This window comes from Pithys albifrons, chromosome 2 (genome assembly GCF_047495875.1).
Source record: "Pithys albifrons albifrons isolate INPA30051 chromosome 2, PitAlb_v1, whole genome shotgun sequence".
In the NCBI taxonomy this organism is placed as follows: domain Eukaryota; kingdom Metazoa; phylum Chordata; class Aves; order Passeriformes; family Thamnophilidae; genus Pithys; species Pithys albifrons.
In genome coordinates this window covers 112,480,005-112,506,060 of record NC_092459.1, presented here as the reverse complement: position 1 = coordinate 112,506,060, position 26,056 = coordinate 112,480,005, and the positions used below count along the sequence as shown (strand labels likewise).

Genomic DNA, 26,056 nt, shown 5'->3' with positions numbered 1-26,056 from the left:
AGGCAGGTGAGCACACTGGAATCATTCAGCCTCTCACAGTTTTCTTTCACTGCAAACACAAGACAGTGGTTTTAAAACATCTGCAGCTGAGCTTGCTTTAGTTTCTCTCAGTTCAGTCTGAACTTTTAAGCCTCAATTTGGACTTTTTTCAAACAAATCTGAAATACATATAAAGAAAAGAAGTAAAACCAGACTCTCTTCCATGGACAGTTATCTGGAAAGAATTGTACGTAAGCTATGAAAGCAAATACTTCACTAACACCTCTACCAGCACTTCTTTCACCAGCTGCTTGTTGTCTCTCTTGTCTTTCTGGGTCATTCTTCTCTTTTTTCCCTACACACCTCACTCCTGGAGGATGAACTCATCCATTCCCAGTGCTGCAAACACCATTTTTGTTGTTTAAATACCCAGCATTGAGTTCCTTCATTTATATATTCTTTGGTTACATTGCTCACATCCTGCTTTGTATTTATCTCCCACATAAAACACAGAAAATAGAAAAAAATATATAAAATTAAGAGAGAGAAGTACTCGGATTTTGTGGTCCTCTCCCCCTCCATGGCTGATAACTGAACTTTCTTCTTCAGCAGATACTTCTTGTAGCTCATTCCTGTCACATCCTCTTCTAACTAGTTCTGACTGTTCATTCTCCTTCTGGAATGTTCACGGCTGTACATGTATAAATGTCTACAGAAATTAGGATCCTATCTCTGCTTGCAGCTCCTTCCATCCAAACACCTCTCCTAAATGCTCTACTTGCTACATTGCAGTATCTGCCCTGCCCTTTTTTCCCTTCAGTGCTCTATTCCTAAGAATAGATGGCTCATTCACTTGCTTAATCCCTCCTCCTGGATCTTCATGTTAAGGAATCTTCCAGTTTCCATTGCTAAATTCAATGTTAACATATTATTTCTCTCATTAAAAATAGAATTTCAGGCCCCAAGAAACTGAAAACATGGATGCTGATATTTAAATTATTTATCACAGAGGCTATCCTGGGAAATTGTTTGAAGTTTGTTTTATAACTTCCTTGATGATGCAATGGCTTTATCTGAAGGAAGACAAGCCCACAGAAAAAGACAGCACCACCCTAAACAGCCAGTAAAACTGAATCAAGCTGGATAAAGTTATTAAAATACAATGACTGTCAGCAGAGGGAATGGGTATGTGTTTGTGGCACCTTAGCCTGACATTACATATGTTAGTATAGAGTTGTTCACTGCTGCAATCCAAAAAAAAAAGGAATTAGAAATGCCCAATCAATAGATACATTTAACTGCTCATGCATCCATTATTTTTCCCATCCTCTGAAAGATAGAAATTTCTTATATATTTCATTATTTTTTATTCAAATTCTCCTTATCTTTTGCACTCTTTGTGCTGTATTACCTGCTCCTCTTGGCTTACCTTAGCTTTGCCATCCTGTGCAGACATGTATCCTACACACATGCTCTCTGTTGTGTGGCTCCACAGAAATTCCACTGCAAAGGAAAACGCAACAAGTCACCAAAAATGCCTTGGTTTAAAATGTAAGATGTAATTTAACAGGACTGGAATCTTGAGGAAGAAATACAACTTAAAATATTGCTTGGGCAAGAACAAAAAAACCAAACCAAGAATAAAAACTACTTACCAGAATAATAAAATCCCTTAAAAACCAGCTATCAGACAAACCAGATTTTCCTGCACAGTTTGCAGTCACACACTGCAAGAACTAATCTCAAAATGAAAACATTACTGCACTGAGGTAGAACCTCCAAGGTGAGAAACTCTCAGTGGGTAAATGGAGATCTGTGGCTCAGCTGCACAAGGAGAACACAGGAAAACAGGCAGAAGTAAAGTCTGTAATATGGGGATGAAGATAAAGAACAGGCAGGAGAGGGATCTGGTGAAAGACAGATTATCCTGCAGAAAAAGCAGGAGAGGCATCCCATGGAAGCAGAGTAACACTGCACAGTAAGTAAGAAAGATTCCCGGCAATATTACAGCAAGACCTGGATCCTAAAGTATCCTGAATTACAACAGCAGATTCAATCCCCCCTTTCCTTTGGGGAGAGTGTAAGGAGCACCAAAGGTAAGAGAAAAAAACAGCACCATTTTGGTTTTGTCTTCCCTATCAAAGCACCCTCAGGTCTGACTCCTGGAATTCCAGCATCAGCTACACAGCTCAGCTCTCTGGCACTGCACTCCCAGCTAATTCAGGATATAAATGTTACAGACCCACTGTTGTGGTTGCAGTGATAATGATTAAGAAAACTAATCACTGCTCACACGTCTTGTTAATGCCTGTTAATGCACTTTGTAAGGTGTTGTCCTGAAGGCTGAAAGGGGCCTGATTAATCCACTGTTTAGCAGCTCATTCCAGTGATCTTTAATTCCCTGACACACACACAGGTGTCTTTATACACACACACACTGCTGCTTGGCTGCAACCCAAAATTCAGGCTAAAAGCACATTATTCACACATACAGCTCTCAGTCGCTGGAGCTTTATAAATTGCCACACTGTCTTCTTCCTGCTTTATGCTATGGTCATTTTTGTCTGTGTTCCTTAAGTACTTAATTTGGAAGAAAAATAATAGCTGATCAGAATTAAGGGCATTACACAAAATTCTGTAAAAATTGCATTGAAGTACAAATTCTTCAAAGGAGGTGTCTTACATGAATAGATGCCATGAATAGATATTTCCACCTCCTTCTTTTGAGAGTGACTGCAAAAAGCATCATTAGGTGAGTTTAAAACTCTCACTCCTTCCTGTTGCCCAGAGTGGCTGATGAAGGTCACAGTGTGCTGAGCACACTCCTCCTCTGAACCTCTCCTGGCACATCAATTAACCCCAGCAGGAGATCAAAGGCAAGACAGTCCCAACAAGACTTGAAGGTTCTGACAGATCTGTAGATACCATCATAAAAGAGAAATGAACCTCGCTGAGGTTTGGGCTTTGCTCCCCCCTCAAGAGATTCGTGGCTGATACACCAAAGGTCATCCCAAAGCCTTCAGAGAGTGAAACATTCAGGGCAATGGAAGGCCACTCAGTGGGGCCAACCCCAAAGGTTCAGCTGTCAGTGAAAATGGCTATTTTTTTGAGATAAATTTAATCATATCTTTCAGTTTTGAGAAGCTGAGGGACAGTTCTGCCCCAAAAACCACAAAATATTATATAGTTGCCTTTGGTAACTCTAGATATAGTTTTAAACAATTTTAATAATTTTTTACTTCCCCACTATCCACCAAAAATAGCCTGCACTAGCATGGACCATGGTTAGTGTTAGCTATGACAAGTGGAATTACAATGAAAATTCTAAATTACATATGAAATGTCTTCAGATAAGTGTATTTTTAAATCATTTCCTTGCAGCTTGTTGCAGTATTTTAAAAAAATAGAAATAAAAAATATGACCCCTGCAATAAACACAAGAGATTTCTTTATGTTATAAACTAAGTTTTTCAGTATTAACCAACTTACTTTCAGTCCAAACAACACAAATACTATATGTTCAATAATACATTAACTCAGCATACACTGCAGGGCAGGAAATCTCTATGGGACAGAAGAAATGCTGTGCTACAGTTTATCTGACTCTGATTTCAGTGGAAAGAAAACCAAAAATCAATGCACAAATAGTCTTTACTTATGATGCATGATATACGGGGATTTTATTTATTAATTTCTGAGGAAAAAATGCTGAACCTTCATTAACAGAACATATTCTCCTATGTGAATGACAAAAAATAAATTAACAGAAATAGGTCTCGCACTTCCAAACATAAGAAACTGAAGGTTAGGTTGATCTTGTTTGTTCTGACTCAATCAAACTTGTATTTTCATTTTCTTAACTCTTTTTTAAGGACAGAGATTCTGCTCTAGGATGCTTTTCCACTGGACTGATGTCACACTTGGGTAAATAATAACAAAGCAGAGCATCACACAAAGGACAACACTTCAATTCTGGTTACAGAACACAAATACAAACCAGACAGGTCGATGTGACCCAAAGGCACGACCAGTCACATGTGGGCACCTCTGATGGGCACCACACATGGCACAAGTGTCACCCTGAAGTTACTGCCATGCCCCAAGTTCCCAAATTGCTCCCCTTGAGGAGGTTTCCCTGTCTCTGGGCTGAATTCCTGCCCACTCTGCTCACACTGTGCAGCCTTTGGGGCTTTGGCTGTTTGTCCCAGACGAGCCACGTGGTACTTTCCTATAACACCTTTGTTGTGCTGTAAAGCACAAGAGAGATGAGGGTTCTATTCCAGGTCACAAACAGGGCTGTAAAGCCCTTTTTAACCACCTCTTACTGCTGGAGGCAAAGGAGTTTCCTGCTGATCTCAATATCAGCAGCAAATACTCCTGTTGGGTGCAAAGGCAAACAGTAACTGACTTATCTGGACAGATTTTCCTGGGTATTACAAAGGATTTCTGACCATAAAACAGCCTCCCTTCCAAATTTTAAGTATATCCTCCAAATTTTCACATTTTGTCCTGCAAAATGAGCAACAAGAACTTATAAGAAAGCATTTTAACCTAAAGAAAGCAGTAAATAGTCATAGGCATTACCCCCAGCTAAAAATGCAATTTTTCCTATGGGGAACTTACCCTGCTTTGCCACAAGTAATTATTATTTCTATGTCATGGCTTTAGAAGGATCTGACAGAACCCTCTGAATCACAATTCTGAGTCACAACAATGATCTTTTCCACTGGTTTTTCCCCTATTTCGCTTTCCAGATTTTTAGAGTTTCAAATCCAATGCACTTGCACTTTGGGCCAGCACCCAGCTCAAGGAAAGAGGGAGAAGAATTCCTTACCTAGTAAAGTTGGCTTTTCCTGGGATGATTCAGGCTCTGCTGAACACCTGCAGGAGCGAAGCACGATCACCCCTCCGAGCACACCATCCTCACTGGCTAGAAAAGGGGAACCTGGGCAAAGTTTGGAGGAGAATTATTGGCAATAAGAAGAGTTTCTTGGGTATTTTTTTTAATTTGGCTTTCTGCCTTCTCCCTTTAATTTCATCACTAAGGGTTGATAAGGCTGATGAACCATAAAAGAATCATCAGTTCTCATTTTTTCCAAGTGTTTCCAATGAATAATTTTCTAAATTATAATTTATTAATATATCAGTAATCAAAAGGAAAAAAAGGTAAAAGAGCTACATGGAAGAAAACACCCTGGAAATGGAATTTTGAGTGCAAACCCATTTGTTCAGGGATCAAGGAAGATAGAACAATGTAAAATGGAGTGTCAGGTTGAAAAAAATAGTTCAATATTTAGTTCTTTATGTACTATAATTAATTAAGGATGGACACACATAAAAAAATCAAGCAAATCTGGGTCATTTAATAATTTAAAGCCCTTTCTACAGAAACCCCATCAAACTGCTTCCTGTTTCAGGAATTTTAACAAAAAGCCAAAACATATCCTACTTTTTAGAGTGGCTTTTCTGTTGTTAATTTAAGATATACAATACAAAACATTTACCATAAGCTGGAAAATGTTTAAGGTTAGCTGAATCAAGTCTAAATATTCTTTCTCTGCTTTGTAATTTGAAATAAGATTCCTATAGTTTTGTGGTGTTGAGTTTGCACACAATTTAAAATGTCCTGAGCAACAAAATTAATCAAAGATCTTGCACCAGAGAGATCTTAGTGACAAATTTGCAATGCATCCAAAATTGAATGGGCAATTTCCAACAGGCATTTCACATAATTCTTTTCAATTACTTTTTAAAATAAATTAGTATACTATGTCTAGTGTACAGACACTAATTTGCTGGCCACAAGAACTTTAGAGCATTATCTACTCATCAGACTCCTTTCACTTGCCCACAGCTATTTGTAGGATTAAAATTACTCCTTTAATGCAAATAGCAACAACAAAACAGCCCAAGAAAAAACAACTTCGAGCTTTGCCATAGGAAAAGTAAAAGCTTTATCACGTTTTCTCTCAACATAAGAGCAGCCACATTCAAAACTGATACAAGGTGGTCATTACAACAGAAGCCCACCCTGCAGGAAAATGATAAACAAATAATAAAAACACAAGCAATGTCTTATTTGATGTAATACAAACAGATATTATCTTTAAAGCACCACTTGCTTTGTACAAGAACTATTACAAGGTACCAGTTACACCTCCTGTATTGCTCCTTCAGAACTGTGACCAAATCCCTGCGAGCCAAGAATCCAGGCAATGATAAGGCAATAAATAACAAAACAGGAAAATATTTCTGGTTAAAACAGAAATGCAAGGCCTGGGAACTTGTGAAGAGTATCACTCAAATGACAATTTTTACTCCATGCTTTCCAAGGTGCTAATTATGTCTCACACTTTTACTGCACTAACCAAGTGCTGCCTGATGTCATATGATTTCTGCAGGCAAATGAAGAGCAAAAAAATAGACAGTGGTTTTCTTCATGGGACATTTGCATTCTTTAATCTTTACTTCAGAAACTCAGGTACTTCAAAGACAATGCTTAACCTGAACTTGCTCTGCAGATTTAATCTTACACTCACTTGCAGAAATGGCTCCGGCTCCAAGCCATGCTGTGGTGAAAAGTCCTTGCAAAGAGAAAGAAAAGGTTTGGGTTTGTTTTTCAATAAGAAGGGGGTTTTCTTTCCCCCCACTTTGAAAAGAGCAGACGAAAGAAAAGTTTGTAAACAACCTAATCACGTATTTTCCCAGTATTTTTGTCAACTATGAGCCATCACCAAAAATTTTCACTAATCTGACTGACTTGCAAAGGATCTTGTTAAGCCCTAAGAGAAGACTTGGCAGTAAATTCTTTCCATTTGGAGAGTCTGCAGCAAAACTTGTAACACAACATTTTCACCAGAATTCTTTCATTTTTACGGGGATTTCGTTGCAAGAACAAAAACATTCATCTTCAGCAAAACAGAATGAAAACAAGCAATCCCTCAAAGCATCTGTTTTGTGAGACTTATTTCAAAAGGGGGTTAAATAAATAATTTAAAACTTGAGCTTGAAGCACATAAGGAAGTCTTGAGCTTACAAGTTCATCCAACCTCTACAAGCACAACTATTGTCATGAGAATCAAGATCTGCAAGAGTTAAAAGCATTTATTTATTGACATAAATGCCCTAAATATGCACACAGTTGTTTTCTCAAACAAGACTTCCTCCAATGATGATGCATCATGGAAGGTTTATTATCAGTCCCAAAAAGTCAAAGGCTTGGAAATCCATGCTGAAAAGCAGGAAAAGTTGGCTATGTTCATTCAGCCTTTGCTGAAGGACTTTGCCATCCTGCTATTGCTTCAACCAGAAAACCCCAAAAGAGGATTCATTTAATAGCACTGCCCATGATAGAAGTGTGAGAAAAGTTTTAACTTCGGCACTTGGAATCAGAATGATAGAATTGATTGGGTTGGAAAAGACCTCCAAGATCATCAAGTCCAACCCTTGGTCCAACTCCAGTCCCTTTACCAGATCAAGGCACTCAGTGCCACGTTCAGTCACAGCAGATGAGCAGGACAGTGACTGCTTCAGGAATGACACAAGTTGGAGTAAGGACAAATAATGGTTATGACACATCAAACCAGGTCATGCTGCACTAACTTTGTTAGACTTGACCTTACCAGGACTCCTGGTACTGAGAGATGAGTAAAATGGCTTAAAGTGAATTTAGTGGGTGATTTGAAGGGAGTATTGAACCAGATGTCTTAAAATTTGTGTTCTGCAAACAAAGCAAAGATGATGGGATGCATTCTCTCTCCTAAAGACAAAACCACAGCAGCATTTGGGATCTTCTACACATCTGGATCTTCTACACCATTTTATCACCATCTACAGAATGAACATTATTTTGGGAAGGTGCAGGACACCTAAAAATAAAACATATCTTTTCTTTCCATCTCCAAACACCAGCAGCAAAGGAAAACATGGGCACAAAGTCACCTGCACAACCCCTGCAAGGGCTCATGGTCTGCCCACCCAGCCCCTTCCAGGGGTCTCCTGTTCCCACTCCTGCCATTCCCAGAGTCAGCAGAAGCAAACTGGGTGCTAATCCCTCACCATTCCAACTAATTCCACCAGCAACTGCAGCTCAACCACCTCAAGGCAGGATCAGCAACAATGGTGGGTTGTTCTCCTGGGAAAACAACTCCAGGAAAAGCCACTCCACTACAGTAATAACCTCACACTGTTCCACATTACAGTCAGTTCAGGCTGTTTCTCCTCTCTTTAAAAATCGGCCTCCAAGCCAAATTAAATACACACTGAACAGCACATGCTGTAAAACAGAGAATGTATTTTATTTTCCAATTAAAGCAATTTTTCAAAAATGTTAAAAGAGGGGTTCAAGTATATTAATTTTTTAAACAAAGATCTTTCTGAGTTATTACTGAGGATTACAATTATGCTAAAAAGTGTATTTTAACACAGCAATACAGTAAAAATGAGTGGGTCTATGGTAAGCAAAATTCCAGACAGATGAATGCATAGCATCCATCATTAAATCTGTAAAAATAACAGTACAAAAGCAGTATTATGCTTTATTTCTAAACAGAATCCATGCGCTGTATGCAGGAATTAATTTGAGTATTCTCAAAACATTGTGAATTCAAAGGTTAAGAACATATTTCATTAAATTAGTGCCAAAACTCATTTTGCTACAGTCAACCCATTGAAAAAAATGAATAATAGTGCAGAGTTCTGTACAAAGTAACAATACAGGTAATGACATTTTTTCATATACATCCCATTTAATTAGGATTTCAAGAGGAAGAGAAAAGGTTCACTGAAATACTGCCATGCATATTAAAGGCAGGATGGTTCCTCATTAGAAGGAAAAAGTGACCTGGCTCTCACATCCCACACCATTTTTGCTCTCTCTGTGTTCTTCAGAACAATAAATCTTGCTGTACAAATTAAAAATTTTGTAAAACAAAATAAAAATATGCCTACTAGCCAAAAATAGTGTTTCCTACTGCAATAAAATAGAATTGCTAGACAAATCTTTGGTCTATTAGCTTGCTATCAAAAAAACTACAAAAACCTGGGGCATTTAATACCATTTTAAGTCTCCCGGAAGTCGTTGTTCCTTTCCCACTTACACGAGGAATGTGGCATGAAAAATCCAAAGTAAAACTTCAGCTGCAGCATTAACTAATAATGTCAGCACTGACTGGCCACACCAGAGAAAAGGGGTAGGAAAAAAGCAAATAAAATCCATATTTCCTCAATTTTGGTTTAATCCTTACCTCCCCCAGTCACAAAATTCTATATTACAAACCACGTTTCCTTCCTCCCAAGTTCAACGATTCTGTTATTGCTACCTGACACACAGAAAACCTTAAGAAGTTTTTATTTATATATTTTGTACTTCACTAATATGCAGCAATGGTCTCTTAAGAATACGAAAAAAAGTCTTCATAGCAACCTCACATTCACTGATCCCATCGAGTTCTGCAAGAGCAACCAGAGCTCAGCCCCACAACCCAAATTCTGCTGCTGACCAGAATTACAGATTTCACAATCTTTAGGCAAATAATGGCCTCAACATTCTGCCTTGCTCTGGAGAAGCTACAAGGGAAGAACGTTTTTTTCTTTGCCAGTTCAGCCTCTCCCGTTGCTTCCCCCAGAGCAGGTGATCCATGAGCAGTTCCCTCCTGATCCTGTGCCTTTTTCCCCCTTTGGAGCTGCTGCCCAGCCCCATTCCAGCACACACTCGACACTAAGCTGGAAGAGAAGTGTTTTATTTACACTCCCCCAGCTGAGGGAGGAACCAGCTGTTCATCACATGTTTTGCATTCATACCCTTCCACCACAGCAGAGAAACCATTACCAGCTTCAATGTTTGCCTTGGCTTTCAAAGGCTTAAAACTTTGGGCTCAACCCTGCCTGTGGTGTGGCGTGAGCAATTCAGCACCCCCAGTTCTAACAGGGGGCAGCTGAACAGTTCCAAACCTTGTTATGCTGCAATGAGAGGGAAAATCAGACTTTATCAGGGCAACAATCTATAGATCACCTACACTTGGAAGGCTTTGTGTACAGAAAGCGAAGCTGTTTGCTACTCTGCTTCTGCTCTGTATCACACTAAACTCCAAGGCTAACAACTGAAATAAACATTAGAGGAATACAGTCAGCTCTAAATGAAGCCTGCTTTTAGTTTCATGCACCTTTATTTGCTAAATGCTTAAACACAAGCTGCCTGAAATCAGAGATCCTTATATTTCACCATAAGTTAAAACACCTATTTAGAATTTTTGAAGAAGCTGCAAGGGAAAACACCTGCACTTTAAAACTTTACAGGCAAGATTTGAAGAAATTAAATAACTGAGGATACCACTGACCAATAGAAGCCCAATGCTCTTGACATGGAGAAGCACAGGCAGGACCTTGACAGACCCTTGTATAACATCACCATGTTGTGTTAAGTTTTTCAGCTTGTACAGATAACAAAGAGAACAATTGTCTGCCATCAAATACAAACTTATGAAAATATAAACTTGCAGTGGCTAAAACAGGTTGTACGAAACTTCAGGATCATTTCAGGCTTTTTCCTCCCCAACAAGCATAACTAATAATCAGGAAATTCATATTCTATGATTCCTAATTGTCCAAACTCTTGCTCAGAAGAGAGGAATTTGATACTAAATTTCTAGAAGAGGAAGTGTCAGTTTATCCTTCTGCTGTTACCCTTCTGCAGACTGCTCATTTGGCAACTGAAAGTCAACTTGAAAATACAAGAGCAGAGAAACATATTTCAGTTAAGGAAAGAACAAATACCAGGTTCCAACTATTTCTTTCAGCTCATTATTTTCTAATACTTTATAAGAAGCTTTAAAGTCCAATTGGTAACACTCTCATTGTTAAAAGCCCAGATTTCCCGCCAGTGAGATGACACAAACATTTACTCTAAGTCTACATTCCACAAACTTGGCTGCATTTGAAAGGAATGATGAGTAACCAAATCCTCTGTTCTTCTGTTTGGAAGGTATTTATGTTTACAGAACACCATTCCTCAGCTGAGAACCAAACCTTTGGTGCTCTGGGACTAAAGAGATGGAGCCCACTCGACTTACAAAAAATCTAAATTTAATTTCTCTCACCAATTGTGCATTATCCATAGTAAGCTGGCTGGGAGAAAGGATGAGAGAAGCACATCTGACATGAGTTTGCTCATCACCTGCTGTTTAAACAGCACTCACTGCTTGAGCCAGGCATTCCCCAGCTGGAAGGATTCCCAGGGCTCTGCAGAGACTCAGGGAGTTCTGTAAACAGGAAGCACCAATGTGGTGGCAACTGCCAAAATCAGCTGTTCATCCCTTCCATACAAGTAATGCACACTTTGACTTCTGACAAAACATTCTAGTTCAGCTTTGTTCTAGGCCGGGGTTTTCCAGCCTTAGTCCATTTTAAGTTTGACAGGAGCACAAAACAGGGAAAGCCTTTAAGGATGGCAAGGAAAGAATCCATGCCTTCAGCAAGGAGCCCATTAGCCCACTTGATCCTGTTGTTTCACAACACCAAGAAATCCTGCATCACACCACACATCCTGAGCTATCAACCAGCACTTTGGCTATGAAAATTCACAGGAAAAAAACCTTTTTTAGTAAAAGCCTATTGTTTGAAGCACAATGCACGTTTTCAACTCCTGCGCTGTATTTGCCAGACACAACTTTGCATCCACAGAATGGGTCAGGCTGGAAAGGACTACAGTGGGTCATCTGGTCCCACCTCCCTGCTCAAGCAAGGTTGTGTTGGAGCACATGGCACAGGATTGCCTCTGGATGTTTCTGGAGTATCTCCAGTGAGGGAGGCTTCACAACCTCTCCAGGAATCTGTTCCAGTGCACGTCACTCACACAGTAAAGAATTCCTTCCTTCCTCATATTCAGGTGGAACTTTCTGTCCATGTTTCTGCCCCTGTTCTAGTGGTTGGCACCACCCAGCAGGGCCTGGACCATCTTCTCTGGCACTCCCCCTTTAGATATTTATACACATTGAGTTTGCCTACGAATCTTCAGAATTGCCAAGATCCCCCCAAATTACACTACTGGCTGCAAACTCAGTGCTGTGTCACATGTAAAGTGCAAGATGCATCTGGATTTTGAAGTTTCCCTCAATCAGTTTTTCACTCACAGGACAACTGATGGCAAACTAGATTTTATGCTTTTTAATCACAACACAGCCTCCAAGTACCTCATTCTCCCCAAAACCAAAGCTGGTGTATCTTTCTTTTCCCCACCTCAGCACTGCCCCAAAGTACAGGTGAGGAGATACCACACATTCCTGCTGTCAGGCAACAAAAGTTTCTGAAAATACAAGCCAGACTCGTCCCTAATTAAAACATTGGAAAAGGAATTATGAAGCAGTTTTTTCAAATTTTCTTATCATGAAAAGCATTTATGTGCTCGTGTCTCTCATTCTTTTCACTTTCCCTTGTTTTGTTTGGTTCAGTCTCCTTTCCCAAGGCAATGAGACATCCCACTGTTAGCCTGGTATGTGTCTGTGCAGCTCCTCTTGCTCTGCAAGTGAGAGCTTCAGGTGTAACAAAAACTTCAGCACATTTAATATGTTCTTATCTCCAACAGAAATATTTTTACATTTCCAGTAAAGACTACAATGTATACATCACATAGTGGCCAGTTAACATTTAAAATGAAAACATCTGCTATGCAAACTGGTGGCAAAACATGTTTGCATTAAACAGCAAAAGAGGAATTGCATTTTGGCTCACTGGCACCAAAAAGAACAAATTAAACCCAGAACACTGAAACCAACTTAAAGAAGGCACCTGAACTAAAATGCTTGATTTTTTGGTTTTTTTATCAGCCAGTTTCTATGAATTACTTCATCCATAGCTTTCCATTTCGTGTGTGTGCAAGCACCAATATGAAATTTTATAAAGATAGGTCCAATTTGTGCCCGCTTTTAGTACTCTTACCACAAACACCACAATAAATTTTGGGTGTGGATCTAACCTGCCTGAAGTTAGGCCAATTCCATACAATTCCTGCAAAGTAGGTTGCAAATTACGAAGGTTACCACAAGCATCCTTCCTAAAGGCTTCTCTTGGGCTTCTCTTCCTAATTTTGTGCCACTATGCACTGGAATGAGTCATTAAATACAAAAAGTGACATTTTTACTGCTTGGATTAGAACCATTTTGGGGAACACAAAAGGATTAATTTGTTCTGCATTTTCACAGTGCTGCCTCCCAATGTGAAGGTGACTGGTCCCCTCAGACAGTCAAATGTAACGCTGTCAGAAGCTGAGCTTAACATGGATTCAACATTATAAACAGAAATAAAGACACTGCAATGAATTGCTTGCCAAGACCTAAGGCATCATCAGTCCCTGGGACCCCAAAAGATGTGCACATGTCCCTCTTTCAGCTCTAATTAAAATACCATAAAAATGAGCTTTGGCAACACAGTGCACAAGAATTACTACGTTGTCCACAAGAAATTCTGAAGGGGAAAACTGCCTGTGGATTCTAAAGATTCAAAAATTTTAAGGGCTAAAAAGACAGTGTAAGTGAACACATATGCCAGAAGCCCTGATGGAATCTTCAAAAGTTTGAGCTTGTATGGACGTTTTAAAATGCCACATTTGCATATAGTTTATGACTTGAAGAAAGAAAAAGATCTGTATTAAAAAGAAACTCTCTAAAATCAAGGAAAAAAATCTTTTTTTGAATGAAGTTCACCTCACTTTCTCAAGAAATTAATTTCACTGTGTATATAGCAAACCAGAATCTGTCTGTCTAAAGCATTTAATTAGAATATGAAATAGTTTGGAAGTCTACTACTTTTAAAAGGGTTAACATGATGAATAATTTTTACTGATGCTCCTAAACCACCAGTTCTAAACTATGCAATTGTACACCACAGCCCATGATTCAGGCAGGAAATTCTTTCTTCAAACCTCTCCGGGTTTTCTATGACTCACATAACAATTGAGATACTTCCAAGGGTTTTCCTTTAGATTTCCTAAAATATTCTTCTGTAGTTTAACATTTTTCAGATGTAACACAACACAAAAGCTGAAGCCAACTGCAATGTAAGACTTCACCAGAAATCACAAAAATAAGTCTCTTAATTTTGTTTAATAGTCGAATTGTTAATTTTAAACAACGTGAGGCAACTTTTAGGGAATGAGGAGGATACACTTACCAATAAACTTGTTTTGCATAGTCTCTAGGAGAGCTTGGTGGGCATCTTCTGTCTGCAAAGCACAAGAACATTCTCTGGCCAGTATGGTTCGGACAAGGTGCTCTCCACAACCTACAGAGAGATTAAGATTGGGAATAGTCAAAATTGTAAGTATCACTAGGAAGAAACTCTGTCATTATTTTACCATTACATTAATTTGGCTGTGTTTATGTAAAATAAGAACAGTTTCTTCATAGTGATGCATATGACAAGTTTCTGCCATATTTTTTTTATTTTTTGAGAAGAGAGTGACACTGAGTCACATGAAAATTCCACTGTGTCAGCTTTTCTTCTCCCAACTTTCCTGAAATTTCTACTGCACAAAAACTAAAACGTGTAAGCACAGAAAAAAGAAACAGCAAGTCTGTGGCCGACTTGTCATCTTTATCCAGACAGAATCCACTCACTAATCATTCTCTCAGGAACAATCCTTGGATGCAGCTCTGCAAACCAAGAACATCTTCACTGAATGCCACAGTAACTCCTTTTGCATGACAGAATCTTCTGTTTATCCATCTGATTTAGTCTTTTGTCAGCAAAGGAATACATGAATACACTCATCTATTTTTTGCCCTCAGTGCACTCCTAATACAAATTCCTGTAATTTTTAAAGGTTTAAGAAACTAAAAAACTTCTGCAAACAACCACTCACTGCCTCTGCTTTCTCTAAGTACCCCCTGGAACCTGCTGAGGATGAAGACAAACAGGTCATTACTCTGTAGGAACAGTTTCACACCTGCTATTTTTATTCCTATGCTCTTTTCCATTCCTGTACTTTGCTTTGGGACATGCTGTGGCCAAATGGCACTGTGCATTTTTATTGGATCAACACCATTTTTTGGACAGGCAAACCCACTGGTGACACCTTCTGCATACAGACAAAGGTCATTATACTAATTATGCCTCCAGGTTGCTGACATTTTTCCTCAGTGGCAAAATGCACTAAGGAAAAAGCAGCTGCCAAAGCAGCTGGAAGAGGTCTAAGCAAGAGCCAGTTGGACTGTTATCCAGTTAGGAAAGGAGGAGAAACACAACTAATGTACAGCTATAATGTAGTGATGATTTCAGGTTATCTACATTTAAGTGACTACAGTTGGATCAGACTTGCAACTTCAGAACATATGATTTCAAATTATCTACATGTAGGTGACTACAGTTTGATCAAACTTGCAACTTCAGAACATATCAGGGCCTAAAACTGCATGAGACACCAGAATATATAGAGAGAAATCAAGTATAGTCAGTTCCCAATTATATATAAATATTTCTAGCATATTTCTCATTAAATACAACAAGGTGATGCAAGCACTGTTGGCAGGTTTAGCTCTGTCTTGAAGCTACTCCAGGCTGGTTTCCTGTTCTTCTCATCACTTTTAAACCCTAATTAACATGGCAAGCTACTCAAAGAATCTCTCTTTCTGCTTATTTGTCACACAATTATACCCTTCCCCTTAAATGCACAGTGAGTTTACAAACACTGTTCTTCAAATTTGCTAATATAGAAGGGAAAAAAATTTACCCCACTCACTACTCATTTCCAGGATAACAAAAAACCAAAAAACAACCACACACACACACACAAAAATACAAACCCACAAACAAACAAACAAAAAATCCCTCTGGAGCATTATGGATGCATTTAGTATCAGAGAATCACCCCAGGGATCAGATTGATGAAAAACTCTGTGCATGTGTCCCAAAATCTTGCTATGTTCAATCATCAGAATAGTTTTCAATCCTGAAAATACCTCAGTCTTCAGTTCTGTTCTCCTGTTCATGGGCAGTGTCTCCTGATTAATACAACTCAGCTAAACTGAATTGTTTGAAGTGGGGCACTTTGGCATTGAGTCTACATATAATTGGAGCAACAGAAAGACAAAAAAACCTCTGTGTATAGCAAACAGATTGAGTAAAAACCAGTTACAAACTTAGAGAAAAACGAAAGAGCTGAAACTCTACAACAATTACACAGCCAAGGGAGGCAGTTCTTGAGAGCACAAAGGGGAAAAAAGGGGTTTTATCAAGACTGTGAAGCTCTTGAGTTGTTGAGAGAAGGGTCCTGGTTAGGAGATGATCTTCAAGAGGCTCATGCAATGGAGCATCCTCAGCAGCTGCTTACAGGGGTCTGTCCCTTCAGAACACCCTCTGTCCACAATAAATCTGAGTTATCTACTACTCATTCCAGACAAACTGATGTAGGAAGAACATGAAAAAAATCAAAACCCACGAGATGTATTTTACCCAGACATCACAACCTGCATATCACTTTTTTTTTAAACTAAGAAACTTTAATTGCTATGAAGTTTTGCTGTGAAGAAAACACCTAAATAAGCATATGCTCCAGCAAGAACTGAGCAAGCTGATTTTAAATTCAAAAGAACCTGCTAATACCTTTAAATATAACATTTATACACTGTATGAGGCAAAAAGTGTGGGACTTAGAATGGGAATCAAACAAATGAGACACAGAAACCAGAGGGAGCCCAAGGAATAAACCCAGATGTTCCTACTTCACAATTTTAAAGCATTTCCTAAACTGGCATCCAAAAGACAATGGCCATTTCTTAGCATGACGTCGAATGTTATTTATCCCCCAAGAGAATGACTTTATTGAAGAGTTCCCATAACATCAAGTCTGCTCCAAAAAGAAAATTCAGAGAGAGAAAACTTAATATGGGTTAAGAGCAGCTGCAGCCCAGTGATGTGAGCCAGGACCAACCACAGGGAAAGCAGCTTTGCAGTCCTACCAACACATCACACAACTCGACATCCCCACAGACAAAGTCATTTCTTTTTGTCATATTTATGTCAACCTTTAAGGCAGCAAACTTACAGACTGCTGATGGCAGGGCATGGAAAAATCTTTCAACACATCACATGCTGGCAATCTGCAGGGACAGATAACTGAGGAAAATAATTCCCCCATTTGGAAAAGAAAAATTTGTTGCTGCAGTTTTTGATGGGGAAACATCTATTTTTGAACAAGAACCAAAAACTAAGCAGTGTTTCACATACTTTGACCAGATAAAGGCCGAGAAAAAGAATTACCCTAATTATTCCAGTGGAATTATCCTTTCCATTATCTGAAGTCAGAACCAAACTGTCTTGCCGGTTTAGCAGATCTATCTGTCTTTATAGCCTCAAACTGAAAAACACTGTAGAAAATTCTAGGACTAGACACAAAGTGAGTGTACACATTGCTAGAGTAACCAAAACTGATTTATATCTTACAATATAAAGCTGTGGGTTCAAATTTATAGTTGCAGTCCCTTGGTAGTGTAACCACCAGCACTAGCCAGGCTTCTCAAAAAGCTGCATTAACATGACTCAAGACACCAACTACAGTGAAAGCCACTTAAACACATTTCCAAATCGTGCACACAAGTTGATGAAAACATAAATCTGTTTCATTTGCTTATAACTATCTCACATTATATTACATTTAACTGTGTGTGTTAATATACTTGGCAGGTTTTTCACTGAACAACACTAAACCCAAACCAACAGCGACTCCCAATGAGAATTTTTCAATTCTGCATTAAAGTCTCCAATACATTTGTTTTAGTAATGTCCCTGTAACCAGAGTTTAAATCATTTCACTGTCCTCTCCCAGTTATGAAGATGACTTCTTTGGTAACCTGAAGCTCATTATATTTCTGAGAAACATTTTACAGTGACAGACCAAGGCTTCCCTAAGACTTCACACATGAGTGACTCAAATGGAGATGACTAGCTGGAAAAATTTACTGGGTTAAATTAGTGCTTCTCACTGAAATAACTGTTTCATATAGCAAACAAATGATTTTCCTAACACAGTAATATTTTGCAAACACTACAGTGACAAAAACACTACTGTTGAAACTGCTGTTGTCCATGTTTGCAGGGCTAAGTATAATTAACTGGCCTCCTCTGGGATCCCTACTGGCAAAGGGAGCAACGTTCCTACAGGAAATGTACAGTCTATATAGTTTATTTGGATAAATGATGCCTGACAAACTTGGTGGCCTTCTGCAATGGGGTGGATTAGAGAAGACCAACTGGTGGGATCTGCCTGGGCTTGTGAAAAGTATTTGATGCTGCCCCACACAACATCCTTGTCTCTACACTGGAGAGACATGGATTTGATGGATGGACCGCTTGATGGATAAGGAACTGGCTGCATGTTGTGGTCCACGGCTCGATGTGGCCACCAGTGATGAGCGGTGTGCCCTGGGGCTGGTGCTGTTCAACCTTTGTCAGAGCCACGGACACAGATCGAGGGCACCCTCAGCAGGTTTGTCCAGGACATAAAGCTGTGGGTGCTGGAGACAAGGGATGGATCCAGAGGGACCTGGACAGGCACGAGAGGTGGGCCCATGCAAAGTTCATGAAGTTCAGCAAGGTCATGGGCAAGATCCTGCCCCTGGGTTGGGCAATCCTAAGCACAAACACATAGCTAATAGTTCTATTCTGTAGTAATTTCCTGGTTAGTCTATGCACAGCTCCCACAAAAACCAAGTTACTAGATGGAAGGATGGTTTGTGAGGTTTTTATATTTATTTTTTAAGATCAACATCTTCAATTTTCAGCTATTGGATACACTGCACACTAATCTAAAGGAAAGGGAAGAAATGTGAGTTCTAATTTTTAAATTTCAATCTTTCTGTACCAAACAGTAACTCATACTCAGCTCACAGGTTATCCAAACCTTATCTTGCTATAATTGGGTCTTTCATTTGAGCTTCACAAAAGAAATCAAGGATTAAATCACTGTTTTATCCTCAGCACAGTGACTTCTCAAGTAGATTTCTAATGCTTGAAATAACCACAACAAGAGGAGAAAGAACCCAGCAGAATATAAGCTGCACATCCCATACAATGTGTGCTCTGCATCTTATAAGGCTCCTCCAATGGGCCCAAGATGGCAAAGGAGAGGCAGGTCCTGTGCAGAGCGAGGGCCTCCGAGCAGCGTGTCAGAGAGGAATTGTTGCTCTGCTCCTTTTGATGGCAGATGCTTTCAAGTGAGGAAATGAGAAGCAGGTGTGCCAGAGGGCACACACAGCCCTGCCCCACACTGGAGAACACGTGGTTCCAATTTGCAGACATGAAAGAGGCTCCTGTTGAATGGAAGGAGGCAGGAAAATGGAGCTTGCTTTCTGGGAGCCATAAGCTGGGAGCTGGTGGAGCCCTGACAAGCTGCTGGAGCCCTGGGAGCTGGTGGGATCTCCACACAAAGTGCTGGGGCTTGGCTTCAAGGAGCACAGGATGGAAACTTGCATTACTCACAGGCAAGAATGGAAAAATTCATCTGGTTTAGTCCACTGCCAAAGTATGAGTCTTCTCTTTTCAGAAGCTAAAGATACAAGTTACAGGTTATCTGTATTCTGTTATCTATTCTATACAGCAGAGTCTGAACCTGGTGCTGTTGTTTCAGCTTTGATATTGATATTTTCAGTTCAACAGTAGTAGCTAAATTGTCAGTTAACAAGTTAAAAACTACGATTGCTGCCTTATTTCCTGAATAATTTCTACTTATGCCTCATGGAAACACAGTGAAACCTGTATTTTAAGTCACTTCCAACATTTCTAGAAAGAGCTGACTAAAAACTTGCAAGCCAATGACTTTAAAAAACAAAATACAGTACAATAAAAATATTTGTCTGGCAAGACACTGATGCAGTTAAGTAACATATTAAAATAAAAATTTAATGTATAATTCTGAAAAGACATAAAATGCTACAGTCTGGCAGAATGCACTGCAGCATTAAATTAAAGTTGCATAACTTTCAGCTTTTTGTACTCCTATCAGCTGCTGCATCTTGTCTTCATACTAGCAGGGGAAATTTTTAACTTACTGACCTGCTGCCAGGAAGAACACCTGCAAACAGAGTCGTGTCCAATTCCTAAAGCATTGATCCTAGAGGGATCAATGGAGCACATTCCTGCTGCAGACAGGATCCTTAGATGATTTACCTACGAAGAATATGCAATGGAAACCATCCAAAAGGTTGAAACTTTAGTAAATTTGGGTAAGTTTCAAAGATAACAAAAGACAAATTCAACATCCAGACAAACTGTCTCAAAAGTATCTTCTCTAAGGAAAGGCAGGAAAACGCTTGCTCTGGCTTTAAGATGGGCAAAATAAACTAAAATCACTCTGAAGAACAATTCATTCAGCTTTTCTGCAATTTTACAGATAAGCAAAAGAAAGGTTAAAGAGATACAATATGCCAAAAGCATGAAACCTTTATTTCTACATAGTGGAAAATGGCAGATAACTCTATTTAAAAAGCTATTAATTAGTTTCAATTATTATGAAGGAGAATTTCAGATGCACCTCCAAGGGAGGTCAGGATGAAGAAAAAAAATCTCTTGAAGAGGATGTGCTTTTTACATTCTTCTTTATGTTTAATATATTTTGGAAGATGCATTTCAGTTCAACTAAATAAGAAAAAGCAAACACTTTTTTGCCTAGGCCTTCTACAGAAGTTTTGTTGTTACTGATCTCTTTGTAAAAATATTACATCTCTCCAAACTACACCATTTTTGTCATATAAAACTTAAAGGAAAGAAGCAAGACAGTAAGTTATGTGTTAGTTAACTCAACATATTCAACCTTTTACTCCCAATCACTGAACAGTGTTTAAGACATAAAAAGAGTTCAGTTTGCTACCATCTCCAATTCATTTTATATCCCTGCACCTATTTCAAGTCCAATTCAAATTTCAAGAGGCAATAAGCACTCTTTGATTATTGCATCCATCCAGGTCTGCTTCCCAACACTCCCCAAGGCAATTCAAGCACCATTCTGATCATTGTGAGGACAAACCCCTCACCTTTGGACACTGGCATGATGTTCAATAGGCTGCTTTTCAACGCCACCATTCCCATAAATCAGCTCTGCCTGGGGCTCCTTTCCCTTTTCCCAGCCTCGTGGTGCAGGGGAGTCAGTTCAGACACCACATGCTACAGCACTGAAGCCTCCAAAAGGCATCTGGACGCAAAGGCTTCAGAGGTAAATACTGATCTGTCTGGAGATAGACCTCTTCTTCCTCTACCCTCTGGTTCACAGGAACAATGACATAACTCTTCTCCAAATGCAGCTGCTTCATCTGTGATGCATTACATTACCTACTATTCCCCAAACCTTACAGGACCAGACTGATTTTGAGAGATAATACATATTTCTACAAAGAGATTAACTATATCATAATATCCATCTCACACAGTGTAGCTCAAACAGGCTGTTCAGGACACAAGGGTTGCACATGGAATTCCTCTGGGCATTTGGAGCATGGCCTCAGGAGGACGCAGCCCAGACACACAGTGCTGCACTTGTGTGCTATCTCAGGGCTAATAACATGTGTGAGGTTGAAAGAAGATTTATAATTAACATTTTAAATGTAATTCACTGGCACAGGTTGCCCAGAGAAGCTATGCTTGGCCCATCCCTGGAAGTGTTCAAGGCTAACTTGGATGGGGCTCTGGGCAAGTGGGAGGTGCCCTGCCCATGTCAGGGGGGTTGGAACAAGATTGGCCTTAAGGTCCCTCCCAAAAACAACACTCTATGATTGTACAAAGCAACACTGTCCAGGTATCCATCACTGGATCCTTGCACAGCCATAACCGCTCTTAACACCTGGAGATCACACAGCCCAAGTCCTGTACTACAGGTCAATTTATTTGCATTAAAGATTGCCTGAAAAATATTTGCTCCAAGGATTTGCACATCACTGTGGTTTGTGTCAAGAATGAGTTTTCAAGAGTCTACAGAGCAGGGGTTCCACAAGCAGAGACCAAAAGGCTGCTGAGGGCACAGCTCAGCAAGCTATCCACCAAGCACAGGCCATCCACAGGTGTCACTGCCTGCTCCATTTTGCCTGCAAAAGCATCCATGAGACACACAGTGCACCAGAAAGAACAGATATGAACAGGTTTGAGCAGGAAAAGGCAGGAGAAGGAAGAGTGAACATACTTATTTCCTTATAGATGTGGATTTCAAAACCAAGAGAACCCTCCTTAAGCAGGGGCTGGACTAGATCTCCAGAGGTTCCTTCCAAACTTAGCAGTTCCATGACTCTTCACAACACGAAGTGTGCTATTGGTCCTTCAGCAATGATCCATCACATATACATATGTAAATCCAACACAGTTTTTAAGCTATTTTGATGTAAAATGTAAAATGCATTGATGAGAACAGAGGGCAAAGCTTTGGAGCAAAACCCTCAACAGTCCTTTAGGATTTTGGTGAATTCACCAACACAAGACACTGTTAAGGCACATTCTCCTTTTTTACACAGAATAAACACAGGCTGTATATGTATTTCTAAAACATTGCTGTTACCTGGATGTGATTCAGTCAGTCAGGAACAGACTCTGGGCAGGGGAGAAGAACAAGGTATCACTGCAAGGCTTTTCCCAGACTGAATCCTCAAGGACACCTCACAAATAAGTCTCCATAAATCTGATATCCCTGCTACCTTCTCAACCAAACACAACTTTGGGCTCAGTCATGAAGCCCATTTAAATTTGTTAACAGTCTTAGTTTTTCTGAATGAGCCCAATACACTGCAAGATTCTAATCCTTCTTTAGGATTATAAACCATAGCTGGGTTCTTTTAAATTCTCCCTAGGACATCCTATGTGCCTTTCCTGTACCCAATGGTCTCCTCAAATGGATTTGAGTAAAAGCTGGAGACTTTGCTTTGTGTCACAGAGTTCCTGCATCCTGTAAATAATGCAAGACCTCCTGTCTGCCTTCAGAAATGCAATATTAAACGTTTGGTACTTAGACACAAAGAACACACCCAAGCACAGGAATGGATAAGGACATTTCTACAACCTACTGTTGTAAAGCTGGAAAAAGAAATGCAACATATTGTTCTCACTCTCTATACTCCCACTCAAAAATTCCACTTATAGATGCCTTTCAAAGCCTCATGTTACTGTAACTTTTATATTTATCTTTACATTTATAGTTAAGGTTCTGTATATCCAGACAGAACTATTGCTTTTCAACTCATCTCCCAGGGAAGACACAGCCTCCTACCCCCATAGTATTACTTTTGGCACAGTTAGTGGATGAATATTCACAATCATCACGGATATTCCAACTGGGGAGGAGATTCAGTGTCACACTTGAGATTATTTTGAATGAGAAGAATATGCACAGTCTTTGATTCCTATTATGCTCAGGAAAAAATAGGAAATGTTTTCTTAAAGTACAGCCAAAAAATGGACTATTGTTTCTCCTGTGGTTGGGTTTTGTTCACAAATGTTTTCCCTTCAAATAATACCCATCTTCCTGTGTTTACATTCATATACCAACAAAAAACAGCCACTAAAGAGTTCCAAGTGCCTTCAGAAGTGTGGGTTTGGCCTCTTTTTCTGGGGGTGCTCAAAGAGGAGGCTGTTCTGTTTGTGTCTGTGTGCACACACGCATGCCAAAGCTTTGAAACATCAGAGATTTGGTTTCTACTGTGTTGATCCAAAAACCAGCTCAGATGTTACTTACATTTATACCAAATAAAGGCCACTGGTCATGCTCATCTCATTGAAGCAGCTTTCACTCAGTGTCTACCATCATTCTTGCACTTGTGTTATGCTGTTACATGTCACAGTTAAGACTTCCCAGGTATCCTGGCAACTGCAAAATTCTCTGGATTTCTTGAATTTTAATCCTGGTTTTGAGACCCTTAGAGAATAACTGTAATGTTTATGCCAATAAAGTCCCACAATCATCTTTTTCCCCTCAAAAAATAATATTAATTTTTATATAATTCAGAGTTTATACGTCAAAACGTCTCCAAAAGCTGATAGAAAAAAAATCAGAAAGGTTTTACTTGTTTACACAAAGACTGAATTTTAGACTGAGAGTTACAGAATAAACCTTGAATTCCAGGCCCTTTATATTCATTCCTAAGTTCCTCCATCTCCCCCATCCTGCCTTTACAAAGTCTTCATCTTTTGATTTCATTTGTCCCGGGCCCTGTTAAACTATAACCATAAAATATGAGTTTTACAATATCCTGTGTTTTATAAACCTTGAAGTAACTTTTGAAAAGCCAAAAAAAACAAAACCAAAGACAGTGTGGTTAAACAACAAGGCCAAGTGACTGTTAGAGGTATAAAATTACCGCTCAAGAAGTTGAAGTCATGCCCAAACAAGTTCAGAACCACCACCTTTGGCACATTCAATATAAAATCATGATAAAAATAGCCAAAAATATTTAAGAAACAACTTGCTAAAAGGCATAAGAACTAATACCAAATCCTCCCTGAAGAGGCAGAAGCAGAAGGGTGAGAGCAGCCACAGGGCCAACAGAAGATCCAAGAGGTCCTCAAATAATACACAACCATTGAAAGAAAGTTACAGGAACTTGGAAGGACTTTAAATGAAGTTGCTGTGTGGCAATGCCTTCCCTCCTTCCCCCTTTTTTTAATGAGGAAGGTATTGAAAGACATGTCTCCAAGTGAAGCTTCAACAGAAAGATTTTAGAACAAAACTAACAAAAATTCAGGAATAAAGCCTACTGTGTTTTTACTGTGGCATTTCAACTAACACTTTCCCTTTTCCAAGAAAGCCTCTACAAAGGTAAACCACCACAGAGTAAGAAAAACATTCCCAGCAGAATTTAAATAACTGCAAGTTGTTTCTTAAATAATTGGTCTTCTAAGAGCAAAAAGAAGTGAGAAATCTTGAGAAGTCACTCTGACCTGTTACAAACAAATCCATCTCCAGCTTCTCAAGTCCCAGTAGCACAGATTGCTACAAGTTTGGATAACCCAGTGCAAGTGCTTTTCCCAATCCTGGACCTTTCCTTGGAGACCTGCAAACACCCTCTGTCTGAAACAGGCCACCAAAATACCTGGAGCTCTGGTTCAACCCCACTGTGTCCATTCCACAGGGATTTCAACAGGCAAGAGATTGTACCACTTGGATTGCTATTCCAAACTCTCCTTTCTCCACACCACAGGCTTTCCCCAGCTTGTTCATCAAGCACTTGCTGATCATTTTACCTCCAAAGACATGAGCAATTTCTTAAGTGAGGAATTAAAATAGTTTACAAAACCTGGCCCTTAAAAAATAGGAGACTAAAGCCAAAGAACATCCCTTTCAAGACTGAATATAGAGCTTAATATAATCAATTCTCAAAGCTTCAATTTCTATCCACATCTAGCACTAAAAAGTGTGAAAATTTTTATTTCCCAAAGAAGACTGAAGTTAAATTATTTGGTTTAATTAAAAGGAAGATACATGGGAAATTAAAACAGTATTATATTGTGAAAGCCCCAGAAATCCAAACTGACTGTAATCTTCTGTTGCTTTATGTGCACATTTACATACAGGTGTAAACATCTGTGTGTAAAATGAAACATGAAATGAATGTGCACAGAGAAAGCACAGGAAGTTTTTTATACATAACATGCAAGTTTCACTAGTTGCTTTTATTAAAAAAATGTATGTCCAAACAAAACCTATTTAGAAACCTGAGGAGGAGGTGGAACCACTACCACAAATACAGTCTAGTCTGATGTGAGCTACACCAGGTGACAATGATGATCTTCCCTAAGCAAGCACCCTTGACCTTGGAGCTTTCCAAAACAAGGCATCAGGACTTTTATTTTCTACAAATATCATTTAATGGTGATGTATGTATTATTTTCTTGCTGAGCCATGGCAGTTTCACCTGAATATTTGCAGATGTTTCTGCCCCCATTCCCATTCCCTCTTGTGATCCAGCCAAGTTCTAAGTTTCATTCTTTCAACTTCTCCTATAACTTAATTTTTCCATCCCTTTACTTCTTAATTAAATTCATGGTTCACATTGTTGGATGTTCATATTTTAAACAAGAGTCAGGCATCAATATATTTTCAAACTGCACTAAACATAAA

At 39.3% G+C, this 26,056-nt stretch overlaps 1 protein-coding gene across 3 annotated transcripts in view; it reads right to left on the bottom strand.

The window, feature by feature from the left end:
• Positions 1–26,056, bottom strand: part of TASP1 (taspase 1) — an 80,776-nt gene that overhangs the window by 8,239 nt on the left and 46,481 nt on the right. For all 3 annotated transcript variants that reach the window (XM_071582112.1, XM_071582114.1, XM_071582115.1), the window contains 3 exons: positions 14,143–14,253; positions 4,814–4,924; positions 1,409–1,482 (listed from right to left, as the gene is read on the bottom strand). In XM_071582112.1, coding sequence (XP_071438213.1) covers positions 1,409–1,482; positions 4,814–4,924; positions 14,143–14,253 — 296 coding nt within the window. The remainder of the gene's footprint in view (positions 1–1,408; positions 1,483–4,813; positions 4,925–14,142; positions 14,254–26,056) is intronic.